At 33.1% G+C, this 22,832-nt stretch overlaps 1 protein-coding gene across 1 annotated transcript in view; it reads right to left on the reverse strand.

Annotated features, from left to right (window-relative positions):
* LRRIQ1 (leucine rich repeats and IQ motif containing 1) overlaps positions 1 to 22,832 on the reverse strand; it is a 202,657-nt gene that overhangs the window by 162,261 nt on the left and 17,564 nt on the right. Inside the window, 3 exon segments of the mRNA XM_034987248.1 lie at positions 11,676 to 11,826; positions 13,837 to 13,989; positions 20,364 to 21,992. Coding sequence (XP_034843139.1) covers positions 11,676 to 11,826; positions 13,837 to 13,989; positions 20,364 to 21,992 — 1,933 coding nt within the window.

The following is a 22,832-nucleotide window of genomic DNA, read 5'->3' on the forward strand; positions in this document are numbered from 1 at the left end:
ATTTGATATTTGTTATTCCTCAAAGATTTTTGGATTTCTATTTAGGTACGAGCTATGTTTTATAATAAACATAGCTTTATTTTAATACTGGTATAATGATAAATTTTTTTGTAATTTTTTGAAAGAAGGATAGAGTCCTTATATAAACACATATAAATAATTTATATTCTCCACATTTCTACTAAAAATATCAAAATCTATTTTTTCAAAACTAGCTTTACTTGTAATATAAAATTCATCAGAGATTCATTCTACTAGTTTCAGCCCTGTGTTGTGTCCACATGGAAATAGAAAAATAATATAGACAGAATCTCTCCTCAAATATCTCTTGCTTGATCAATTCAACTACAATTTTTTAAAAATTATAACATGTAAAAATGTTAACAAATTATCATGAAGTGAATAAATTACAAAACAATATTACAGTAGTGTTTTTTTTTTTAAGATTTATTTATTTGACAGAGAGAGATACAGTGAGAGAGGGAACACAAGCAGGGGGAGTGGGAGACGGAGAAGCAGGCCTCCCGCAGAGCAGGGAGCCCGATGCGGGGCTCGATCCCAGGACCCTGGGATCATGACCTGAGCTGAAGGCAGATGCTTAACGACTAAGCCACCCAGGCGCCCCACAGTAGTGTTTTTTTAAATGGCAGAAAACAGTCTGAAAAGACAGCAATTATGCAAGAAATTAAGAAAATAATCCTATTTATAAGTGCATCAAAAAATAAAATACCTAAGAATAAATTTAATCAAGGAGGTAAAAGATCTGTATATTGAAAACTACAAAACACTAATGAAAGGAATTGATGAAGACAAATAAATGGAAAGACATTCCGTACTCATGGATTAAAAAATTAATATCATTAGAATGTCCATATCCAGAGCAATCCACAGATCCAATGTAATCCTTATCAAAATCCCAATGGCATTTTTCACATGAATAGGACAAATAATTGTAACATTTATATGGAATCACAAAAGACCTTTAATAGTCAATGCAATTTCAAGAAAAAGCAAAATTGGAGGTGTCGCACTCCCTGATTTCAAACTATACACTAAAGCTACAGTAATCAAAACAATATGGTATTGGCATAAAAACAGACACAGATCAGGGGAACAGAATAAAGACCCCAGAAATAAACCAATTAGTTAATAGTCAATTAGTTTATAACAAAGGGGCCAAGAATATAAAATAGGGAAAGAACAGTTTCTTCAATAATTAGTATTGGGAAATTAGACAGCCACATGCAAAAAAAAATGAAGCTTGACCACTATCTTACAACATACACAAAAATTAACTCAAAATGTATTGAAGACTTGAACATAAGACCTGAAACCATAAAGCTCATAGAAGAAAACATAGGTGGTAAATTCCTTGACATGGGTCTTGGATGATTTTTTTTTTTTAATCTAACACCAAATGGAAAAGCAACAAAAGCAAAATAAACAAGTGGAACAATATCAAACTAAAAGCTTTGCACAGCAAAGGAAATTATGAACAAAATGAAAAGACAACATACTGAATGGGATAAAATATTTGCAAATCACATGTCTGATAAGGGTCTAATATCCAAAATTTATAAAGAACTCCAACTCAATAGCAAAAATCCAATCTGATTAAAAAATGGGCAAAAGATCTGAATAGACATTTTTCCAAAGAAGACATACAGGTGGCCAACAGGCACATGAAAAGATGTTCAACATCATTAGTCATCAGAGAAATGCATATCAAAATCACTATGGGATATCACTTCACATCTGTTAAAATAGATATTATCAAAAAGACAAGAAGTAACGTGTTGGCAAGGATATGGAGAGAAGGGAACCCTCTCACACTATTGGTGGGAATGTAGATTGGTACAGCCATTATGGAAAGTAGAGGTTCCTCAAAAAATTAAAAATAGAACTACCTTATGACCTACCATTTCCACTTCAGGATATTTATTTAAAGAAAAAAAAAAAAACCACTGACTTGAAAAGATATATGTACCCCCATGTTCATTCATTACAGCATTATTTGCAATAGCGAAGATATGGATACAACCTAAATGCCCACTGATGTGTGAAATGGATAAAACAATTGTGGTATTTAGATGTACAATGGAATATTATTCAGCCATAAAAAGAATGAAACCTTGCCATTTGTGACAACATGGATGGATCCCAAGGGCATTATGCTAAGTGGAATAAGTCAGAAAAAGACAAATGTCATATGATCGATCTCTCTCTGTGGAATCTAAAAAAACTAAGCAAACAAACCACAACAACTCATATATGCAGAGAGCAGAAGGGTGCTTATCAGAGAGAAAGGGGATGGGAGGGCAAATTGGGTAAGGGGGGATCAATTGTATAATGACAGATGATAACTAGATGTACTGTGGTGATCACTCATAGTGTTTTTTATACAAAAATCAAATTATGTTGTACCCAAAAGAAATATGTTATATATCAATTTTATCTCAAAAAAGAGAAATACTTCCAAACACACACACACACACACACACACAGACAAAAACAAAGGGAAGGTTTTAAAAAGTGGGTGAATCCTAACAATATTGATATTATAAAATAATACTATCTTAAGCCATTCCAAATACACACACACACACACACACAATAAAATGCACGACAATAATAGCATATTAATCTGGGAGCAAGTAAATAAAGTTTAAATTTTCTAAGACCCTAGAACTGCTTTGAAAAAGTACCAAATAAATTTAGATTTGGTAAATCAATAAGGCATGCTATCTACAGTAAACAAAAAGAATAGTAAAATAATATGTAACTGGTCATAGAAAGGAAAAATGAAATAATTTAAAAATTCAACTAAACCAAAAAGAGGCAAGAAAAGAGAAAAAAACAGATTCGATTCTATTTGTTTTGCCTGGCAAAACAAATAGAATCGAATAGTAAGATAGTAGATTTAAACTCAAATATATTAATGATTACACTTAATTATTAATTAAACTTAATTAGTTATTAAAGACCAAAGGCTAGAATCAAAGCTAAAATTTGTCAGGGAGTCTAGATAAAACAATAACAAAAGCAACACATTTTCACATTACATAAAAGAGATATACCAAAAATAGGACATGTAGAAATATTGTAAGTAAAAGGATAGAAAAAGATACGTTATGTACACACTAAACTAGTGATTCTCAAAGTATGGTCCAGAGACCAACCTCCTACAGACGCTTTTAAAGGTTCCATGGAGGCAAAACTATTTCATAATAATTCTAAGACGTTATTCGCCTTTTTCACTCTCATTTGCTCAAGAGTTCATAGTGGAGTTTTCCAGAGGCTACATGAGGTGTGATATTGTAGCAAATTGAATGCAGAAGGAAATACAGAAACCCAGCTGTCTTGAGTTAAGCTAGACATTAAAGAGATTTGCAAATATGTGTAACAATAACCCTTTTCTCACCATATCTTTTTGGTAAAAACTACATTTATTATTTATAAAACTATTACTAATGGAAAAGCTTTATTATCTTAAGCTCTGAGTCAATAAATAAAAACAAAATTTTTCTCATTTTTTTTCTATACAGTAAATACTGATAGATATAACGTGCATAAATGAAAGCTGTTTAAGGCAGGTACTCAATAATTTTTACAAGCATAAAAGGATCTTGTGTCCAAAAGAAAGCTAGTTTGGGTAGTATCAGACACAGAAGACTAAGGCAGAAAGCTTTACTACAGATAAAGAGGGACATTTAAAAATGATAAAATAGGTAAATTCAAAAGAAATATATAACAATTATAAATTTATATAAAACAAATAGCATGGCCTCAAAAATATTTAAAGCAAAAAAAATAGGCTCTAAGAATAAAGATCTACAACCCACAATCATCATAGGAGTCATGCATATAGTTTTTCTCTATGACTATGCTAATTACAGGCATTATGGCATTATAAAAAACGAATAGGCTCTGAGGCAGACGGTCCATGAATTTCAGGTCTATTCCAAAAAATAGCTGTGTGAATATAAACAAGTTACCTAATTTCTCTGAGTCTTTGTTCCTTTATTTGTGGAGTGAGGGGGATTTTGCGTTATTGGGAGGATTAAAAACAATATTTTAAAGTAGCTTGTACAACACTTTCACATATTGGGTACTAAAAATAATAGCTATTATTGTTTCTTAACAATTATCCTCAATGAAAAGTAGTTAAAAAACTCTAACTGTTGTGACCAAATAAGACTTCAAAGACAAATATTTGAGCTAAACTTTGAAGAAGAAATAGGATATCAGTACACACTTTAAAAAAAAGTCTGTATACAATTGATTAAACAGTAATTTGATCAAGTCAATGCACTTGGCTCAAAAAGGGGATCTAGATGGGAAGGAAGTTAGAATAAGTTGCCACCCTTCCTCTTTTAATCTTACAAGTTCTTTGCTATCAAATGAAGGATAATAACTGAGCAAAATAGACTTAGAGCAAGCCTTACCTTAGAATACCATTACTTTCTCAACATCTCAAAGAAAATGATTCTTTCCCAGTCAATATTTCTATTTTGTCCACTCCCCATCCCAAACAAAACAAAACAGTAGCCACAAAAATATTCAAGAGCTTCTTGCAAATTATGTAAATATAACAAATATAAAGTATCACTTAAACACTCGAGTCCACTGCTTCAATATATTCTTTATTAACTCTTTAAAAGTTTCCTATGTCCCAAAAAATAGAACTGAAGCCAAGTGTGTTTATCCCTCAAAGGGCCCTTGCCCATGGCAAAATTAGCATTTGGCTATACTTGCTACAAATATCTATTTCAAAGAATTCCTCCCACAGAAATGAGCCAATGGTCTAATAAAACATTCCTGCCACAGTGGGGGAAAAACCTCTCCTGTAAGGAACAGCAAAACTAAAGATGTTAAATTAGGCTGGGTTTTCACTAAATAAGTGTTTGGTAAAGGTCTACCTCCTTCAGCTGCTCAATGATTGCTATGTTTGACCGTTACATGCAAATATGCTGAGTGGCGCTTAAGATTTTTAGTTTCAATGCAAAAGTTCTTCAGGATCATACATGTTGTGTGGAAACAGGAATACTAAAACAGGAATCAGAAAACTTGGATTCTAGCCCCACCTCTGGTAGGAGTTTGATGAAAATTATGTGGGTCTGTTTTTTCATCTGTAAACTCTTAAAAAGCTGAAATTGGCAGATCTGTAAAATCCCTTTCAGCTTTATACTGGGCATTGTTGCATTTCAAAACTGAAGAGTAAGCTAGCACCATCTAGTGGAATACAAGAAATTCACTAAGTATACAGTAGTGAAAAGCATTTCTACAAGCAAAATATCCAGAGCTTTATTTTATTTTACTTCATTAATTTTTTCTAGTGTTCCAAAGACAACATCGGGTAGCAAGTATTAAGCCAGGCACACTTCCCCTATGAGTCAAGACAGTAATCAAGCCTATGTGAAAATGTTGCATTATTTCAATATCTTTCATACTTATAATATTAGTGTCACTTTTCCAGAAAGCAGTATTATCTGAAAATAAAACATCAGGGGAAAAAAGTCTCTTAATACTTCTATTTACAATGGTATTTTCTAGGAATGTATCACCTGAAATTTATAAATTAACAAATTAATTGCTGGCATTAAAGAAAGGTGTTTTTTCAGATTAAAGTTTTCTTCACGTAGCGGAGATAGAAGCTTCATGAATGAGAAGACAAAAATAATTATTTGCTCTTACACATCAACATCATACTTATTTTCATTTTTACTCAATATTCAATAAATGAAATACAGCAATTTATTCCCATTCTCTTTTCTCTATGTAAATATCACTAGATGATCTTGGTAAAAGTCAGGATACTCATTTGTTTTGCTTATTGCTGCATCCTCAGCAATATTCTAGTACTGTGTTCTAGTGTCTGGAAAAGTGCTTACACATAGTAGGTGCTCAATAAATTTGCTCATTAACAAATTTATTAATCAATAAACCTTAAAATCATTACTTTTTTCTGCATAAAGAGTTTTAATATACTCTAATAAAATAGTAATAATCTTAAATGTTAAATTCATATCTTTTGGAGAGGCAGTGGAATGAGGGAATTAAAAAATCAGATACTAGGGATAGAATGCTGAGTTTCAAATCCTGGCTCTATCATTTACTAATTTATCTTAGATAATTTATTTAACCTCTCTGTGCCTCAATTATTACCGGAGTGGGGGGGGGAGCATTTAATAGTAACTAACTCGTAGCGTTTATAGGAAAAGCAAATAAGTTAAACGTATGTAGTACATAAATATATGGTGGTTTAAAAAAGTTATCTATTGCTATATTTATTATATTAAGTTGTATTTTTTTCTGTAAGAAAATGTATAAAATAATTTCGTCATATGGCATGAATTTTTTCAGATTAATTTACTTTCAGGATGTTTCTCTTAAAAAGTCAATAAAATCCAACATAAAAATGGAAGGAACAAAGAAAACTAGATTATAAATTATAAATCACCTATTTTTCATTTGCTTTGGCTATTTGTTAAAAAATGAAGTCAAAAATACTACCTCAAAATATGAAAAACTTCTCACAGATATTCAACATCCATTCAAGGAATGTTTTTCCATATTACTTCTGGAAAACAAAATGTTTTGCCAATTTTACCTGAAACTTACTTATGGGAAATTTCAGGCAAAAGAAAGCATGAAATATCAGAATGATATCATAACCTTAAAATTTAAACTGTAAATCACCCAAATTAAATTGACTTATAAAAGATAGTACAGGAAAAAAGAACTTCCAGAGGAAAAAAAACAGAAAACATTTTAGATTATAAAAAGTATGATAAAATCTGTTGTCTGATTAAAATAAATCCATATTTAAAATTATCAACTAAAGTGAAGCTTCAAAAGTTAAAATTAAGCAATTATTTTGACATTCAAAATATGCAAGAATAACTCCAGATCAAATCAAAATATTCTATAATCAAAAACGTGCTACCCAAATAGAACCAATTATAAAAAATAATATTAAAATGTTATGTGGTAGTCTTTAAATTAGCCACAGCACACAATATGTTTAAACATTAAATTAAACATAATTTTTACTAAATTAAAAATACATAATTAACTTTACATAACTTTCAATGTATAGAATTACATTTTATTTAAGTTGTTACTTTTAAAAAGTATACTTTACATTGTGTTTCTATTTCTGTAATTAAACAGTTTCATTAGAATGGAAAACATTTAGCATAAATAACTTCAAATGAATTGCCTTAAACAGACTGACACAGTTCCTATTCTGATTCACTTAAGTGGAATGAAATTCAAATAAAAATGTGCATTAATGTTTTCTAATAAAAAGTAATGAAAGCTAATCCTACATATTAGCTACTGCAATAACTACAGCTTAGTAAGAATTGGGAACAAATTAAACTTGAAACTACAAATGTAGAATACATGGTATTGCTTCCAATTTTATTTCACCTCCTTAAGAAATATTATAGCATGGAATAGTAACCTATTAACTTATAAACACAAATCTATCTTTGTGCCCCTTCATAAGAGTTCTTAGCATCAATACATCATTGAAAGACAAAATCTATGCTTTTCCTTTAGCTCAACCAGAATCTCTGTAAGCAGTTCCTGAAGATGAAAAACAGACTCAAAACAGTCTTCAGAAAATCTACTTTTTCATGTACACTCTTCTCACACTCAATAAATACAGTGTTTTCATTGTACCCAACAGACAGCAAAGATGTCTTTTACCTTATTTGCTCTGTACTACATAAAGATACCTCAAGTACATCAATTAATACTATGGCAGTTTCCACATAAATCTTGCAGATATCCTATCCCAGGAAATCCACTGGTTACAAGAAATCCCATACAGCCCTGCTGGCAATGAAAATGAAGTGAATGGGAGGTGAAGCATTTCTTCTCACAATCAGCCTTTTTCTTTTTTTTAAGCTTGCTTCAGTGTGTGCCAATATAGCAACATGCATTATCAATGCACTTGCCTTCATTCCAACAACAACAAAATTATTTCTGTCTTTTAAACTGAAATTTTAAAATAAAAAATTGTATCAAAAGTATCACTATTTCCATACAGAAGAAAATATGAGTAGTCCCAAAGCAAGCAGCACAGACACACAGGCAAATAAACACATTAAAGAATATTACACATTTTATTTTCAAAAGTGTGCCTTGAAATGTCTGTAAAAGCTTGCTTTGTGAAAACAACTATAATTTTCCCATATTAAAAAAAAAAATCAGAGATGACAGTGACTGCCTTGATCCAACTTTCCCCATAACTCCTCTAGAAATTCATAACAAACAACAATAAATAAAAATACCCCAATCTATCATATTTCCAGTGTAAATGGGAGAGGAAGAAATTACAAGCTGAATTTTTCTAAGTGGGGTAGTTAAGTATCCATGACCAACACAATCCAGGCTAAATCCACACTGGTACAGAAGGAATCCCATGGAAACTGGATGGATAAATAAGAAATGGAGGTGCTCCAGTGGTGGAAGAACCCAGGTAATATCAACAAGGCATTCTTCCAGAAAGGGAACATCATCCCAAGTGGGATGACAGTACTAACACCAAGGATGTAAGTTGAATTACAAATGCAATTGGCCATGCTCTATATGAAACAAAAACATTTAAAATTGGATCAAAAAATAAAACCCAAATCTATGCTGTGTATAAGTACACACCTAAAACAAAGTGTTTCTAAAGTTTTGTGGGTTTTTTTTTTTTTATGGCCAAGTAGGCAAATACAAACAAACAAAAAAATGTTGTCAGGCAAGGTAGAATTTAGTCTCAAAACATTAAAGAGACAAAGAAGGACACATAGATAACACAGTTAAGAATATCTACAAAACAGGGCGCCTGGGTGGCTCAGTTGGTTAAGCGACTGCCTTCGGCTCAGGTCATGATCCCGGAGTCCCGGGATCGAGTCCCACATCGGGCTCCCTGCTCGGCGGGGAGTCTGCTTCTCCCTCTAACCCTTCCCCCTCTTGTGCTCTCTCTCTCACTCTCTCTCTCTCTAATAAATAAATTAAAAAAAAAATCTTAAAAAAAAAAAAAGAATATCTACAAAACAGCATGGAGCAACACTCAAAAAATGGAAACCAAAGGATATATAAAATATATAAAAATATATATACAAAAAGAAATAGGCTGATTAATAATAAACATATTTATACCAGCTCAACTCAGTCTATGAAGATCTAAAACAAATGATCACCAAGGTAGATCATAAAGATAAAAATATAAACTCTATATTCCAATTAAAAACACAATGACCTCTTTTCACGTACACATGAAACATTCCTGAAAATTGACCATATATTAGAAAATCACAATAAGTTCCAAAAAGCAGAAATGGCATAAAGATAATTCTCTCACTATAATGCAATAAAACTAAAAAGAATAACAGCAACAACACAAAATGGTCTTATCATACAGAAATTTTAAATCTTAGCTAAAAGGCAAAATACGTCATAAAATTGTAGAACTGATGAAAACACAGAAGTTACGGACGAAGCAGTGCTCACAGAAAAATTTATAGACTTAAGTATTTATGTTAACAAGAGTGAAAAAGAATAAAATTTTTTTTTAAGGATTTTATTTATTTATTTGACAGAGAGAGACACAGCGAGAAAGGGAACACGAGCAGGGCGAGTGGGAGCGGGAGAAGCAGGCTCCCCGCCAAGCAGGGAGCCTGATGCGGAACTCGATCCCAGGACCCTGGGATCATGACCTGAGCTGAAGGCAGACGCTTAACCGACTGAGCCACCCAGGCATCCCAAGAATAAAAATTTTTTAAAAATTAAATATTTAACTCAGAAATAGAAGGAACAAAATAATAGAAGAAAAGTGGAAGAAACTGGCATTAATGTGTATTAGTGGTAGGAGTGCAAAATCGTTTAACCCATAAAATGTGCCTGGCACTATTTTCCTAAATTACAGATGTCCTTTGCACCAGCAATATACATTGCAGAAAATTAATCTAAAGATATAACTGGTAAAGTATAAAATGATAAAAGTATCAGATTACTTATTATGGCAAATGTGGAAGACCGGAAACCATCCAATGTTGATCAATCAGGAACCAGTGGAATAAAACCTGATTGATCCACAAAATCGAAGACTATGAAGCCATGGAAAAAGAATGCTCTGAACTCCATAACATGTTGTTAAGTGAAAAAAAAGCAAGATAAAGGACAGTACTTAAAATATTCTATATTCTATATTTTAATCCTAGAATTAGGATTAGTATATATGCATATATTTCTTAGATATATGTGTATATATTTGTATGTACAAACATACACATAAGTGATACATATCTTATTAAATACATATATAGATGTTATATGTGCATATATACAAAAACATCTATATATAAAAGTATATCGGAGAACAGAGTGAAAAGGACAGGGATGAAAGATCAATCTCTTTGAGTATGCCTTTTTAAATGTAGTTTGGCTTTGAAACATATATTTGTTTTATATATCAAAAATAAAATTAAATCAAATGGGAAAAGTGAACTTACTTCCACTACCCCATCTACTCCCATCCCACTCCCTGAAATTTCAGTCCAGACCATGTTTCCTAATAATTTTAGGATGAGGAAAAAAATAAATAAATAAATTTTAGGATGAGGAGGTAGAAAAGATAGTACCTTTTAGGTGTCCAAAAATTTAAGCTATTAGTATTGTACCAGAGTTAAATTTTTATCTAGTTCCTGACTTTTTAGCAATCCTTGATAATTCATTAACCATTATTTAAGCTCCTATCAAGTCCCTTGAGAATCTCACAAATTTAAATAAAAAATAACAGAATTTTAAGCCAGGTAGTAAGAAATATAATGAGATTTTTACTTTAGAATTATCACACTGCTAACAGTATAGCGGTAAGTTGAAGTTGAGTTTCAGTAGGAAGAAGAGAGAAGTTGGGTACTAAAAAATGAAAGCATGAACAGAATACTTTCACAAAACTTGACAGCAAAGGGTAAGAGAGATGAGGCTATGGTAGAAGTAAATGGCAAAGGAACTGTTTCACATATGACAGGTGATTAAGCATCAGAGGAGACTGACAATTATATTTATAGAAAACAGGACTGGCCTTAAGAAAAGACATTTTCATTGCTGAATTATATGGATTATAAAGTATGAGGGTGGAAACAGATATAGATAAATAGGGATACAGATACACAGATGGAGAGATGGAAAAGATTAGGGAGATTCAAACCGATGAATTCTTTCTTTCATGCCTTATCTAAAAAAGGAAAGGTTAGTACAAGCAGTGTAGAAAGCAAGGAAAGGAGTGATGACAGGGATTTTTAGGAAACAGATATGACAGTTTCTAAGTGCAGAAAGCACAAAATCCATAAAAATATGATGGCACAGAACCAGGGTATTATAGTCTCCAGTAGAGCTCAGATGACCACTAGTTAGAAAAAAAGGAATAGGTTAGTGAATATACTAATTTAAGGAGCCACTGATAACTAGCCATTTGCCAGTGGTGAGAGCATATTTCCTTTATATATACTAAAAATAATCTTATTTCTTTCATGCATTTGGATAAAAGATTAAATAAGTATGGCATAAATAAAATAATTAATAATGGCGGCCTATTCTTGAAAAGGAATAAATGAAACAAAATGTAATCATGAGAAATAAATGTCAATAAATTCAAATTCCCTTGTTCTTACCAATTCGAGTGATTTTATTATGTGAGAGTTCAAGATTTTGGATATTAGTACAGCCATCCAAACCATGAAAAGAAGTCAGTTGATTTTTATTAAGAAGAACAACACAGAGATTTTCCAAATTTTCACAATTGATAGTCTCAATATGGTTTTCCTAAGACAAAGAACAAATGTCATTAGTTTTAGTTCAACAACTTATTAATGGAACATTTAAAGCTTACAAAAAGAGGAAGGATGAGAGAGGATCTCCAAGTAAATAACTGAATCTCTGACTTTTAAGGCAAATATGCAGAATGTTATACTATCTAGATGAAAATATTAAGTAACCTAATAATTAACTGATTTTATATTTATTAATCTTTGAAAATACAGAAAATACAGAAGATCATGTAACAAAAGATTTCAAACAATCTAAATGAACAAAAATGAACACTAGGTCATAGTTGCTTTAAAACTGTTACAGAAACCAAACACTGAAAAAGTTGAAATCTCCCTATTTCCCCTTCCTCAGTCCCTTTTGCTCCCTTCCTCTCCAAAGAACACCAATATTGTGAATTAGGTATGAATCTCATGTACAGTTTTATACTTTTACTACACATACATATCTCTGCAATATATAATATTGGTTTCAGTGTCAAGATCATGTCTAGGATGTAACAGCAATTTTATTTTTTAAGACCTCAGAAAAATAAATAGGCTTTTAAGAATCTTGTGTGTAGTCCCACGGCATCCCTCTCAAAAATATTTATAAGCATAGCCATTGTCTAATGGAGGGAACTTAATAAGAAGCATAAGAAATCCACAAAGTTTTCAAAGAAAATCATGTTGGTGGAAACACGGACTGTGTGAACTGAAAAGAATGTAAGTCAAATGAAAAGAAGCTTCTAGCCTACCCGCCCCCCACCCCCACCCCATCTACTATGGGAAACGAAACAGGCTCAGGAAAATTCTCAGCTGCAAATAGTACATCTTATGGAAAAAGAAGTATTCCTTGAAAATGTCAAAACCCCAGTGGGCAGAACCAAGGGTCATAGAAAACCATTTTCATTGAGCAGAACCGAGTCCTTATTAAGGAAATGATATGTGCTCAGCTATGGAATAGGGACACCATGAGCTTCTTATTTTCTTTCATTGTGAATGGGAATAGCTATTGTAATTAATCAAGCCTATCTCACCACTGTATGTGAGTGTGTGTGTGTGTGGGCGGGGGAACAGGAGGAGAGAAGATACTTTTCATTTTATCTCACAGATCTCTGAGTTGAAAGAACTCTATCTGAGCAGATCATTTCCACTTGGATCTGATTTAGAAGAGGAAATTTTGTTTTTCAAGTCTAAGTCTGACGCCACAAGATGATGAGACTTGGAGGTCTCTGGAACATGAATGTATTTTGAATGTGGGAAGGATGTGACTCCTTAGGAGCCAGAGGGTAGATTGTGGTAGACTGTTACTTTGATAGGCCCCAATAAACCTCACAACCCAATATGCACAAATCCACCCAGCTCCCTCCCACACAAAGTCAGGTTTGGCCAATAGAACATTAGCTAGCATGATGCCAGCAGATGCTTGATAAACACTTGCATATTGGAGCTTGTCTTTTTGGAATGCTCACTCTTGGGATTAGGTCACTCTGTAGAGAAGCCCCAAAATGGAAGAGACAGAGACACAGACACAGAGAGAGAGAGAAAGAGAGAGAAGGAAAGAAAGAGAGATTGAAATTCTAACCTCCCAAGGCACCAGACAAATAAGGCATTTTGGACATTCCAGCCCCCACTTCAAATTACGTAAAAGACCCAGGCAACAAAACACGAAGCAGAAGACCCAGACAAGCCTGGCCTCAATTCATGGCTGGCCCACAGAACCATGAGCAATTAAATTGGTGGTTGTTTTAATTTACTAAGTAATGTCATTTGTCATACAGCAAAAAGTAACAAAGACAATAACTACATCATCTGCAAATAGAGATAAGTGATTTTCCAGGCCATACTTCCTAATCCTCTTTCCTCAATGGTTCTCACAAATTTTGTTTGATCCTTGACATCTTTAGAACCCAAGTTACAGGTTAACATAGTAACTATTTCTTCAAAATTGTCATTGCTGAAATATAAACATAAATCCATTTTCTATTTTATTATAGGATAAACAATGAGGAGAACAGGGACATACCTGGGCATCAATGTGCTTCAGGTTTTTGCAGTTACTCAGGCTGTGCAAAGAAATCAACCCACAGCGTCGAAGAGACAAAAACTGAAGATTTGGACACTCTGCTAGTGTGGAGAGACTACAACCTGGCAAATCTTGAAATGTAACTGTTGTGACCTACAGAATTCAAGAAAATGGGAGTACATAACATTATCTAACAATAATGAATATAAACTATATCAGCCTTGCAAAATTCTTTTTAAAAATTCATCAAAAAAACTAATGATATATACTGAAAATTGCATTTGTTAACAATTCACTTTCAATTAATCTATCTGGGCCTCCTTTGTTCCTCACATAGAAAGGCAAAATAATGCTATCATCCATGACCAATTCAAGTTCAAAAGTAATATGCATAGAAGCAATAATATAACCATCTATTAGCTCACTCGCTGATTTTTCACCAAATTCACTTTCTGTGTGAATTATTTTGGCACTGTTTTCAAGATTGTACTACATAAATGCTTAAGATCTGTGTTTGACAGTATCCTAAGAATACCTGGATACTAACAGGAGCCACAATATGTCAGGGGGTAGATTCTGTGTCCAACCTGCCATGATTTAATTAAAATGGCTCAACTACCTTCCAAAAACAAAGAAAGTTTGAGAAATTATAGAACCTGTAATAAATAGGACCATGCAATAATAATTAAACCATATAATAAAAATAGCTTTCTATTATAAGTCTGCTGGTGTGAATCATTCCTTACTGGTATGAATCATTCCTTACTGTTGAATAATGTAATATACCTAGAGCATATAGAATCTGTAATATAACATAGCATGAATGGTATTTTTTTCTGTATTTTCAAACACTTTGAAGACCATATTATGAGATTTCTTATTATTGAAATATCACTGTGGACTCAATACTTCACAAAGCTTTTTTCTTAAAGAATTTTTCTACTGTTTTGGTTTTAGTCTTTTTAACTAAAGAAAATTCAGTATCAAAGAATGTACTCAACTCTACAGTATATATAGTAAGGACTACACTTATAGTTGCACAAGAATATGTCAGATAACAGGAATAGTTTCAGATTACTGAAAAGAACTCTACTTATTAAACTCAAGAGCTCTAATATAAAGAAAATGGCAGAGAAATAAATATAGTATGTTGGTTCTTCACTATAATTAAGTCCATGCACTGAAATAACTATATATGTTAAGGGGCGCCTGGGTGGCTCAGTCGTTGAGCGTCTGCCTTCGGCTCAGGTCATGATCGAGCCCTGCATCGGGCTCCCTGCTCGGCGGCAGGCCTGCTTCTCCCTCTTCCACCCCCCCCACTTGTGTTTCCTCTCTCTCGCTGTATCTCTCTCTGTCAAATAAATAAATAAATAAATAAATAAATCTTAAAAACTATATATGTTAAATCATTTTATAGTAAGAATACTTTCATATTGTCATATCAAAAATCCTAAGGCCGGGTTTCCCATGTACTGAAAAACAATTTTAATATTATTAGCTTTATAGGAAGAGTCTAGTATATATCATACTGAAACAGAAATTTAAAAAATGTTCTACTGAAATTGAAAGCATTATTGCTTCAGAAAAGGCTAGAAAAAGTAAGAGTCTTAAGTACAGTAACTCCTCTTCATTCGGTCATTTCCTGTGCACTAAATTAAACTAAAAGTTTCAAATTTACATATTTATGTAAGTGAATGGGAAGACCATATGTTCCTGGAGATATAAAGAAGGGATTAAGTCCACTCCTTGGCTTTGAGTAGAAAAAGTAATAAACAATATTTTTCAAACTTCAGGTGAATAAGTTTCTCATTTCATAATTATTTCAGGAATTTCTCAGTTATTCATAGTCTAAAATTACTTTTGAAGCAAATGTATATTTTATGGTTTTTCAGAAAGAAAAATATTCATCCATTTGTGTCAAGAAAACCACTGTGTATTACCCATTTAATTTGTCCACAAAGAGAACCTATAAATTCTGTAACTGGGAAGCTAGCTGTATACTAACAAGTGAACACGCTATTTAGAACTAAGCACTTAAAAACCAAAAACTCCACAACTGTAGCTTTATAGTAACAAATGCTCCTCTACCTTCTAATTTATATTATCCTGCCTGACGTAATCATATGCTGCTTAAAGTCACCTATGTAAACGGTTACGTTCTAGTTTTTATGATGTGGTAATTTCTCTAGCTTAGTTTAATTACAGTATAGGAGTGACAAACACTGCAGCGTCCTTATTAATGGTATCTACTTTTGAATATAAGGCATTTCATAATATTTCCTCCTCCCTTTTATGGAAGATTTTTAAAATTTCCTTATGGTACAGTAATTTATTATCTATCTTACCCTTGGTTTTTCCAAACATATGAGATCAAAATTAATTTTTATATTAATCATTTATGGATACATGCATGACAGTAACCATATAAATAAAGCTGCTTTATGCTCCAAATATTAAGGTCAATATAGAATTAGTACTCACAATGTGTTCATCACTGCATGGGCAGCCTGAAAAAGAGCAACTGGAGCATAGTGGATGTTCACTAAATGCTTCAGAAATAAATGAATGATAAACTGCCCTATGGCAAAACTAAAGTGTAGCATTCATAGTTTCTTTCCTTAATAAAGGGTAATATAAAGATATTTCAAAAACTAATATTTTCTTGAAAATGAACTGTTCTACCTATAGAACTTATGACTCGTTCATTATATTTTAATAAAAGATAACAAATCAATTTATTACTTAATCATCTATATTTCCCTAAATCCTTGACAGATCATGGTACATAAAATGACCTAAAATAGCTATGTAATTTTAGAGATTTCACTTTCAATTATTCTTGAGTTCAATACAAGGAGTGCCAGTCCTTTATGGTAAACTGTAATTACAAAAATAGGGAAAGCAGTGACTCTTGGTTTTGCTTTTTGCAGAACATCTGTTCAGTGATAAAATCTTAAATCTCTTCAATCTGAAGAAATAATACTTTAAAAATCAGCTGCAAAGAGACTGAATCTGAGGTATGATTACTAGATTAAATGAAGCAGCCTCTAACTTCTAGTAGCTCATGTACCATTACAGTACCAGTTTATTACAATTTGCCTTGTATAAGGGACGTGAGACATTCTTATCTAAAAGTTAATCAACAGCTAAAATGTTATCCTTCATGCCATGTTATAAAGCCATATTAAAAAATCCTTAAGTTCAGTACCTTTTTTATGATTATTTAAAGCAAGTTATCATTAGTAGCAAGATAGCAAAAATAAAACAAAAATGAATTAGAACACTAAAACTAGAAAAAATACATATATTAGTTGTCAAGAATCTTTGCTTGAGATCCAAGTTTGACAACAGACTAGACTATATTCATCACATATGTTATTTTAAAATTCAACAATCCTATCCAATAGATATTGTTCTTCCCAGTTTATAGAAGACAAAACTGAAGCTCAAAAAGGTCAAGCACCTTGCCCAACAACCAGTAAATGGCAGAAATAAAATCAGGACCCCGATCTTACTTGATACAGGGCTTGTTAGTACTTTATTGAATTATACTCAAATAATTTTTACATTAATTTCCTTTTTAATTAATAGAGTCTAAATTGTGAAGCTAGCAGTAATATGGAGATAAGACTAACATTCAGTTGGACTTATTTATTCATCCATTTGTCCATCCTCCCACTCATCCACCCACAGTCAAGTAATGAAAACCACTATTGCCTGACAAATTGTAAAGAAGTATAGTCAAGAGGCACACCAGATTTCATGTGCTGAAGGCTGAAAGTGAGAGATTAATATAAGCAAAATGAATTCATCACTGGGTGAAATTCTAGAGGAGTAAACTCTTCTCTTCTAAAGGTCTTCTCTAGAAGGACCTTCCAAAGATGGCAGTGGATGATCAAGATAAGGATAAAGATGTGAAGCTAAGAGACTAGAAAATCAAAGTAAGAGAGTCATGGGTCAGTAGCAATAGTGAATAAAGACACCAATATAAACCATCTCCCAGGGTCATTACAAGATGGTATTTTATAACACTTCTGCATTTATAGACATATTCATAAATATTTTTCAACTTTATACTGTATACTTGATGCTTCAAAGAAAAATTAAATGTTCGAAATAATTGCTTGAGCAGTAGTCAGAGGATTACAGTGTCTTTTACAACTTTTCTAATCATATTAATCCATGGGCCAGCACCAACAGCATCAACCAAGGAGCACTGCAAAAGTGCAGAACATTGGGGCACCTGGGTAGCTCAGTCAGTTATGCGTCTGCCTTTGGCTCAGTTCACGATCTCAGGGTCCTGGGATGGGGCTCCACATCGAGCCCCACACTGAGCCTGGCATCAAGCTCTGCATGGGGCTCCGTGCTCAGCGGGGAGTCTGCTTCTCCCTCTCCCCCTCTTCGTTCTCTCTCTTTCTCTCTCAAATAAATAAAATCTTTTTTTTAAAAATGCAGAACATTGGGATTGGTCACCAGACCCACTGAATCAGAATTAGCATTTTAACAAATTCCCAGGTGATCTGTATACCCATTACAGTTGGCCAGGACTTGCTCTAAGAAGCAAAAGGAGTAATCCTTACTTTATGTATAATGACAAGAGTTTCACAAAAGGAACAGAGTGGATAGGAGAAGAAACACCAAGGAGACAGGTTCACACATCTTAACTCCCTCAGTGCTCTTCTCATTGAACAGAGCAGAGACCCACAATGAAAGAGAAGAGCACTGGTTTTACAAACTTCAGTTTACTTTAGAAACAAGTACACGATGAGCATGAAGCTGTCACTCAGGCCTAGCTCAAACAGATACGCATAGGAAAATTACCCAAAATAAAAGTTAGTAGCTAATGTTACCAATTCAGAAAGCCTGCACAACATCTTAGGGAAAGTAGAAAAAGAATGATTTCAGAGATAACGGAGCCAAGGGAAATAATTAATAGAAGAGCTATTGAGAGATTCTATGTGTAGCTCTACAGATCTGATGGATATGAAAATACATTGCCTAGGAAATAAAGGAACTTCAAAATAGTTCTTGTTCATTATACTGCTTTTTCACATCCCAGGGATCTCTTTAAAGCCCACTATCTTATTATCCTTTTAAAGAATACCGTGGGGCGCTGGGGTGGCTCAGTTGTTAAGTGTCTGCCTTAGGCTGAGGTCATGATCCCAGAGTCCTGGGATCGAGCCCCGCATCCCGCATTGAGCCCCGCATCCCACATTGAGCCCCGCATTGGGCTCTCTGCTCAGCGGGAAGCCTGCTTCTCCCTCTCCCACTCCCCCTGCTGGTGTTCCCTCTCTCGCTGTGTCTCTCTGTCAAATAATAAAAAATCTTAAAAAAAAAAAAAAAAAAAGAATAACCTGGAGTCTTATTTACAGAAATTATCAAAATCTGTAGTAATGTATTTATTGGTATATTTATTTGTTTAAAGCCTTTTTATATACCAGTCAGTTCCATAATGCCAACGACTGGGTTTTCTTTTTGTCCCTTTAGTCCAACAATAAATATTGATCAATCATATGGAACAGATAAATATTTGCTGAGTGAATAAATTAAAAAATTGATATATATTAACATGAATGTTTCTTTTCCTAGGCATCTGTCTATATCAAAAAACTAAATACATTTTATTGAATACATTTCAGTTTCAGACCCTAGCCAGATACATGTATTTTAATCATAAGTCCTTTCTAGTGTTGTACTACTTGAAATATTCTTTCCTGTTTTTCTACCCATTTGTTAGTTTCTGTCTTTTTTTTTAATATTTTATTTATTTATTTGAGAAAGTGTGCACATGAGTGCACATGAGCAGGGGGAGGGACAGAGGGAGAGGGACAAGCAGACTCCCTGCTGAGCAGGGAGCCTAATGAGGGGCTTATCCCAATACCCTGGGATCATGACCTGAGCCTAAGGCAGAGCCTTAACAGGCTGAGCCACCCAGGCACCCGTTAGTTTTTGTGTTAATTTTGGTTGAAAATATGGGCTTTATAAACATAAAAGTTCATTGCAGTTGGTGATGATTATTTAAATTTCAGGCATATATGCGCCGTATTTATATAGCACATGACTAAATATGTTTCCAAATAGAAATTCTAGAGTCTTCTATCATGAGCCTTTCACAGCCCTTGTCAGGTACAGAGAAATCCACTTCATTCCAAAGGAGCCAGTAGGTGGTGTTGTGCCCAAGACACAGTTAGCAAACTAACTGAATGTCAATTTAGGAATTTCCTACTAAATTCCACACTAAATTCCCAGATGCCTCTACTCTTAGAAGCTTAATAATGGCTACAGGACCCTTGAACATGGCTTCAGGATATAAATCAAAGCTTTCTGTAGTGCTACACTGAGGGAGATACCTTGAAGAATTTTAATCAAGGAGATCTTTTAAATATATCTCCTCTCAAATGGGGCAATATTTCATTAGCAATGTCACCAATTAAGAGACAAAATTCTTGGATACAAAATATGTCTTCAACGTTTTAGAGAATCAGTTGTAATTGAATATGAAAAAGTATTATAAAGTTATAAAATACCTGCTGTAAAGTATTCCAAGGGCCACATCGAAGAATTTCTAGTGTATTCAAAGGGGGCATCATGTTGGCTGGGCATTTTATAGGTCTCTTCATCTTAACAATTTTCTTTTGTTGATTTTCCTTGAAAATTTCAAACCAAGGTTTAAATGATTTTATCCAAGCTAGCCTCTTTTCTTCAATAGAAGATAGAAGTGTTGGCTTTGGTAAAGAACAGGTCACAATACTTTTACATTCAGTTCTATTTTCATGATATTCTTCTGTGGTTTCTTTAGGTTGAGACTTAAGTGAGTTTACTTCTTTAAAAACTAAGGAGTTTTTTGCATTATAGCCCCCCAAATCTTCACGAAGAGCATTTCTACCAAAAATATAATCTTGCTCATTTATTTTGCCTTCTATATTTATCATGGAGTCACTGCTGTTAAAAATCGCATCACTACTCAGAGTATTGCCTTTTGGGATCTCCTCAGTTTTTTCTTTGGATTTTAAATCAATTTCTTTTTCTCGTAGTATTATATTTTCCTCTATAACTTCAGAATTTTCTAATTTTAGTGGTTGTTCCTTCACTGAAATCACTGAAATATTATTCTCTTCATATAATATCCCATTCTGTTCTGATAGCTCTTCTTTTTCTACTTTTTGTATCTTATTCTGTTGATTACCTTTGATTATTTTCTGTGCTTCATTGTTTTTTACCTTGTTAATTTCTTGATTATGTCCTACTATTATTATTTGGGTGTCTTGTCTCATATTCTCATTTTTGGCAGTTTTCACATTTTCCCCTTTTTGTATTTGAGGCTTTAATTCTTGCAGCTGAAACTGTTCTTTCACATTTTCTTTTAGATCTGGGTTTTCCAATTCAGTTTTTTTGTCTATATTTTCACATTTTCTTTCTTCCTTGACAATTTTTTCAGAACATTGTTTTTTTGGCAGGTATTCATTTTTTACTTCAAATTCTGCCAAAATTGCCTGGTTTGTAATAGGATCTTTCAATTGCTCTTGTATTGATTCTTTTAGTACAAGCTGTCTACCGACACTTTCTGTCTTATTTGATTTTTCAAGTAGCCAGAGGGGAACATCTTCCCATTTCTTTGACTTTTCATCCCCTACCTTTTTGGCTATATCATCCTTATTCTTTGATGTATCTTCAACAGTTAAAAGTTTGATATTATATTCACGTTTCTTTAATGCTCTACTTATTATTAGCTGTTCGCCTGCATCTTGTCTTAATCTTAATTTTTCCTTGTTTAGTAGTTGCTCTTTTTCTCTTCTCATGATGTTCTTTTTTTCTTCATATTCTTTTTCTCTCCTCCTCCTTGCCTCCTGCTTCTGCTTTTTTATCTCTTCTTCTATCTTTTGTTCTTCCTCCAATCTTTTCCATTTTTCTTCTTCCATCTGTCGTATTTTTGCTTCCTTTTCTTTCCACTCTTGCACTTTCCTTTTCTTACTTTCTATTTGTTCTTTTATGATAGGGCCATATTTTTGGTAGGCCACAAATGCTTTATATTTAGCCTGAATTGTTACAGCTGCATTATGCTGCAGTTTTAATAAACGCATTTTTTCTTTTTCTTGTAGATCTTTAAATCGTGTTCTTTCTTCTTCCATTTGTAAATGCAAGTTTTTAATAAACTCCTAAAGTAAGATAAATAGTAGTCAGCATAAACTAAAGATGTCATTAAACTATCATCTAAAATATAGGCTGAAAACAAATAGTAAAATTGAAATCATAATGAAGTTGTTACAAAATTCACTTAGAAGAACTAAAGCCATTTATTTTAAAGGGTAATAATTTTTTAAAAATATTTGGGAGTTTTGATCATGTTAGCAAGTTGATATTCTAATATTATAGCTATACTAAGCCACCCAGATATAAATTGAGAAATTCCTTGAAGAGAGAAAGCTTATGAAATCAGAATGACACAGAGAAAAAGCAAGAGAAACCACAAGCCAAAATTTGTGTAGAAGAGGACTTCAAACTTTCTGAGATGGGAGGTCTGATATAGGAGATTCCCAGAGCTAGCACAGAAACTGCAGAAGCAGGGGATTATTGGGTGAGATTTATGAGACCAGGAAGGCAAGGTAGAACATACATATAAGCAATATGAAGAACTAGCCTCGTCACACATTTTATCCTTTCTTAACTATTAAGAGAGCTGATAAGCACATATTGCATTAAGTGAGAGCATCTGGAGTTAGGCGAGAAAAATGTCATTGTCACTAGAGTCCTAAAACAGAGGTAAACAGATCAACAAAATTCAGCAAATATTTGAGGAAAACTAACACAAAGGATGTGAGACAATCAAAATAGTTCAGTAAGTGGAAGGAAGAAGTAGTTTCTGAGATAAGAGAGCTATTAAACTGAATAAAAATTTACAAAAATTTTTTAGGAAAAATATGGGTTTTTTTGTTTTGTTTTGTTTTGTTTTTTTGTTTTTTTATTTGAGAGAGAGAGAATGAGAGAGAGCACATGAG

Source organism: Mirounga leonina, unplaced genomic scaffold (genome assembly GCF_011800145.1).
Source record: "Mirounga leonina isolate KUSES-001 unplaced genomic scaffold, KU_Mleo_1.0 Mir_418, whole genome shotgun sequence".
Classification (NCBI taxonomy): Eukaryota; Metazoa; Chordata; class Mammalia; order Carnivora; family Phocidae; genus Mirounga; species Mirounga leonina.